General features: G+C 40.0%; 1 protein-coding gene across 1 annotated transcript in view; it reads right to left on the reverse strand.

Annotated features, from left to right (window-relative positions):
• The window catches only part of LOC135518699 (guanine nucleotide exchange factor VAV3-like), an 88,138-nt gene extending 82,701 nt beyond the window's left edge, over positions 1-5,437 (reverse strand). The window contains exons 1-2 of the mRNA XM_064943818.1: positions 5,273-5,437; positions 2,924-3,033 (exon numbers count right to left, since the gene is read on the reverse strand). Coding sequence (XP_064799890.1) covers positions 2,924-3,033; positions 5,273-5,437 — 275 coding nt within the window. The remainder of the gene's footprint in view (positions 1-2,923; positions 3,034-5,272) is intronic.
• Between the last annotated feature and the right edge of the window lie 211 nt (positions 5,438-5,648).

Here is a 5,648-nt window from a genome sequence, read left to right on the forward strand (position 1 = left end):
TGGCATTCTCTCAACCTGCATCATGAGGTAGTCACCTGGAATGCACTTCAATTAACAGGTGTGCCTTGTTAAAAGTTAGCCAACAAGTGCTCCGCATATGTGGGAACTCCTTCAAGACTGTTGGAAAAGCATTCCAGATGAAGCTGGTTAAGAGAATGCCAAGAATGTGCAAAGCTGTCATCAAGGCAAAGGTTGGCTACTTTGAAGATTCTACAATATAAAACATATTTTGAATTGTCTCACACTTTTTTGGTTATAACATGATTACATATGTATTATTTCATAGTTTTGATGTCTTCACTGTTATTCTACAATGTAGAACATAGGAATGAGTAGGTGTGTCCAAACTTGACTGCAGTCAGAGGTGTGTGTGTGTGTGTGTGTGCGTGCGTGCGTGCGTGCGTGCGTGCGTGCGTTCCTTCAGAAAGTGTGCTTGGACTTTTTTCCATATTTTGTTGTTGAGATTTTTTGTCACTGGACTACTACACAAAACCGGGTCAAATAGGAATTTTTGTTTTTGGACATGTTATCAAATTAATTTAAAAAATCTAAAGCTGAAATGTCTTGATCAATAAGTATTCAACCCCTTTGTTATGTCAAGCCTAAATACAGTAAGTTAACGGGTCACATAATAAGTTTCACTCTGCAATAATAGTGTTTAACATGATTTTTGAATGACTACTTCATCTCTGTACCCCCACACATACAATTAACTAAGGTCCCTCAATGCAATGAATTTCAAACATAGATTCAACCACAAAGACCTCCCAAAGAACAGCACCTATTGGTAGAAACATTATAGTTTTTTTAAGCAGACATTGAATATCCCTTTGTGAAGTTATTAATTACACTTTGGCTCGTATCAATGCACCCAAAGATACAGACGTCCTTCCTAACTCAAGATGCCGGAGAGGATGAAAAGTACTCATTTCACCATAAGGCCAATCGTGACTTTAAAACAGTTTAACAAAATGTAATGGCAGCGATAGAATGAAAGTGAAGATGGATAAACAACAACTCCACAATACTATTAGCTTAATTGACAAGAGAGAGAAAAAAAGGAAGCCTGTACAGAAAAAAATATTCCAAAACGTGCAAAACTGTTTGCAACAAGGCACTAAATGTGGCAAAGCAATTACCATTTGGTCCTGAATACAAAGTGTTATGTTTGGGGCAAATACAACACATTACTGAGTACCACTTTCCATATTTTCAAGCATCGTGGTAGCTGTATCATGTTAGGGGTATGCTTGTAATCGTTAAGGACACTGGAGTTTTTCAGGATAAAAAATGTACTGAATGGAGCTAAGCACAGGAAAAAGCCTTGAGGAAAACCTGTTTCAGTCTGCCTTCCACCAGACACTGGGAGATTAATACACCTTTCAGCAGGACAATAACTTAAAATACAAGGCAAAATTCTTTATTTTACCTTTATTTAACGAGGCAGGTCAGTCAAACCCTAACCCGGAAGACTTAACCCTAACCCGGAAGACTGGGCCAATTGTGCACCACCCTATAGGACTCCCAATCACGGCCGGTTGTGATACAGGCTAGAATCAAACCAGGGTCTGAAGTGACGCCTCTAGCACTGAGATGCAATGCCTTAGACCACTGTGACACTCGGGAGCCCGAAAAGACAGTGAATGTTCCTCAGTGGCCTAGTTACAGTTTTGACTTTACTTTTCTACTTGAAAATCGATGACAAGACCTGAAAATGGTTGTCTCGAAATTATCAACAACCAATTTGACAGAGCTTGAAGAATTTAGAAAAGAAATAATGGGCAAAATGTTGTACAATCCAGGTGTGGAAAGACTTACCCAGAAAGACTCAATGCTGTAATCGCTGTCAAAGGTGCTTCTACAAAGTACTGAGTCAGGGGTATGAATACTTATGCAAATGAGAGATTTCTGTATCTCAATTTCAATAAATTTGCCAACATTTCAAAAAAAACATGTTTTCACTTTGTCATTATGGGGTATCGTGTGCACATGGGTGATTTTGAATTGGATTTTAAATTGAGGCTGTAACACAAATAAATGTGGAATAAGTGAAGGGGTAGGAAGACTTTCTGAAGGATCTGCCTTTTAGCCAACAAGCTTTCACAGTGCAGAATCAGACGTTTGTCCATAAAGGTTACATTTCAAAGGTTAAGTCAAGGTATTAATCCCAAATGGTAAAGTTAACGGTTAAGATTTAGGATAGGGTTCAAACAAAAAACAACAACAAAAAAAAAAACAACAACAAATGAATTGCCTAGCACTGAGATTGAATGCCATAGTCTCGGAGCAAGAGCTCCCGGTTTACGTCCATTCACCATCCGTCTTCCACAACGCTTTAGTAAAACCCAAGTCTACTTGATGGTAATAGTGCTCACCATTGCCCCTAGTGGCCCGGGTGTGAAGTAATCTCCTGACGTCTCCTGACGTCCTGCTTACCTGGACGGACGGCCTTATTTCACCTGGCTGATTTAACAAATCATTTTCTTCACTACAGTCATGCGAGCGTACATTTTTCATATGGGTGGCCACGGAGCAGGAATCAAACCCACAATCCAGAGCCACATTCAGTATTAAAAAACAAAAAATGTAGTTGAACGTTCAAATAAAAGGAAAAAGGTGCTGCTGAACCAGTTGAAAGACAGGGAAGGTTGTGGGCTCAAAATGCACCGTTGCCCTTTAAATACATCACGTGCTGCTTGAAGCCACAGCCTGCCACACCTACCAAACAGTGTAAATGTACCTTAAAGTATGTTCAGGAATGTACAAGAACAATTTTGGGGGAACGTGTCGTTCAGTGCAAACCGTTCTGCAATGTAGCAAACATTCAATGGAGCTGAACGCACCACTTGTGTCTACGAACTGAGAGGCACAGGACCACCATGACACTTCACAGACACAGAGTACAGACGTAGCCCCAGCTCACATTGCCATGTCAAACTGGTCCAGCCACTTCTTCTTCAGCTCCTTGGTCTTGAAGAAGAACTCAAAGCCGCTCTGCCCCTGCTGATGGGTCAGGTAGAAACCATAGAACCACTGAGGAGGGAGAGAGGAAGACAAGGAGAGAGTGAATGGCAAAGTTACACACACTCTCTGTCTCTCACACACACACACACACACACACACACACACCGTGCCTTCAGAAAGTATTCACACCGTGTGACTTTTTGCACATTTTTTTGTTACAGCCTGAATATATTAACATCTATATTAACCCTTATATTAACATCCCCTTATATTAATATCCTATATTAACATCCCTTATTAACACCCTCCTATATTAACATCCCTTCTTAACACCCTCCTATATTAACACCCCCCTATATTAACATCCATTATTAACACCCTCCTATATTAACACCCTCCTATATTTCGGTTGCTAGTCCAACGCTCTAACCACTGGGCTAACCTGCCACCCCAATGATGTGGCGGAGAGTCACGTCATATTTTTCAATATACTGTAGCCCTACCATAGGCGACTTGAGTCTCACTAGTGTTGAGTGCTGTGAAAAGATGTGTTGGTCTTATTTATTTAAAGAGCATATTGAAGTTAGACGCAATAGGATTTGAAGCAAAAGCCTACAACTATTTTAACACTGTTTCACGCTTCTCTGAGACAAACATGGGGACTGGTCTTGATAAATCAGAGATGTATATTTTCACTAATTCTCCGTTTGGGTATTGGTTAGACTAATATTAGAAAATTAGGGTGTATAAATGTTATGCTCTAGTCTAACCTTTATATAACTAGGCGAGTCAGTTAAGAACAAATTCTTATTTATAAGAACAGCCTAATCCGTCCTCCCCGGTCTCCCGTGTGCCTGCACGACACAGGGATTATTTAGCTAAATAACTCAGTACTGTACTCCCAACCGTCACGTTGTACAGCGCCATATTTTCCATTCCATGCTAAAGGAAACCCAGAGTTCTTGTTTTTGTTTTTCTTGGAATAGAAACATCATAATATTAATCCAATGAATTAAGCTACACTTCTTAAAATCAGTCCCATATACTATGTTCTTACAAAAAAAAAGGTTTTCAATTCTCTAGTAGAGCCACTATTGAAGGCTATAAAATGCTTCTCAAAGACACCCATTGGTGGTCAAACTAGCACTAACTAGCATTAATGGTACCAGTGGTTGGCACTTAAATAACGTGCCATAGAATTCTGTGGCACACTTCAACTTTTAAAGGAAGAACCCTAGAATCTCTATGTCCTGGGAAATGGTCTTGTTACTTATAACCTCATGCATTAGCCTACGTTAGCTCAACCGTCCCGAGGTCGGGACACCGATCCTGTAGAGGTTTTAACATCACCCTGTATTAACATGATTTGATTTGGCATCCTATATTAACATCCTATATTAACATCCTATATTATCACCATTAACATTTTCATCAACTGCTCTCTCTATCCTGGATAGGGTTGTTGGTCAGGGTTGTTGGTGCAGGTAAGTTTTAGGGTTAGGCCAGGCAGGTAGACAGATAGAAAGCCAACACGGTAGGTAACCCCAGAGCCCTCTGAGATTGGAAACATTTGTTTTTTAATCCAGAGAAATGTTATAATACTTTTAGTCTTTTATCTCCTGTTCTGTAAAGAATTGCCCATCAAACTAGCTAAACCAGCAGTGGCACACTGACTACTTCCTACTGTTGTATGTCATCTCCCATGATCAGGGACAGGAAAGGGTTCAATTTGACCTTTTCTTTAGTAGGCCTACAATGTAGATGTTAGCAGCAGAACAAACTCCAATCACAGGTAAAGAGTAGTTTAATTGTTACAACAGCATAGCGAACAGTTAGCTAGCTAAGTTGACCTTTGTGCTTGTTGACCTTTGTGCTGCTATCTGTGCCCAATCATGTTTGTACCATGTTTTGTGCTGCTACCATGTTGTTGTCATGTTGTTTTGCTACTATGCTGTGTTGTCGTGTGCTGCTGCCTTGCTATGTTGTTGTTTTAGGTCTCTCTTTATGTAGTGTTGTGGTGTCGTGATGTGTATTTTTTAACCCCAGCCCCCTTTTGCCCTTTGGTAGGCCGTCATTGTAAATAAGAATTTGTTCTCAACTGACTTGCCTAGTTAAATAAAGTTAAATAAATATATATATATATATTTAAGTAGTTAGCTGATTTATATTTTCTACAGTCGCTATGATCAGCTGATAGCCCTCCCCTATTTTCCCTTGAACAGTAGAGAATTATGAATGCAAGGAATTTGGACTAAAAACTAAACTTGTTTTCACTTTAATCACATGTCCCCTGGCTGTGGCGACTGACCTTCTTGCTCTCTCTATCCTGGGTGGGGTTGTTGGTGATCTTAAAGTAGTTGAGATCGATCACATCCTTCATCTCATAGTTGTCTCCTCGTCTCTTACAGACGATCACAGCCCCGTCAAACAGGAAGATATGTCTGTGCCCAAAACAAAGTTCATACAAGTTCATTTACAGTGTTTACAGTGTTTACAGTGTGTATCCTGTCATATTACACATAAAGAAGTTCCTACGTTGTTTTACATGCTGTCCATATAATGAAGACAGAAAGCCTTACATGCCAGTCCTTCTCCTACTAGCAATTAACAATATACAGGCTGCAATAGCCTTCCTTAGCACTAACCCGGGTTGCCCATTTGTTTCATTGAGTCTGGGAAACCAG

This window comes from Oncorhynchus masou, chromosome 3, assembly GCF_036934945.1.
Source record: "Oncorhynchus masou masou isolate Uvic2021 chromosome 3, UVic_Omas_1.1, whole genome shotgun sequence".
NCBI lineage: Eukaryota > Metazoa > Chordata > Actinopteri > Salmoniformes > Salmonidae > Oncorhynchus > Oncorhynchus masou.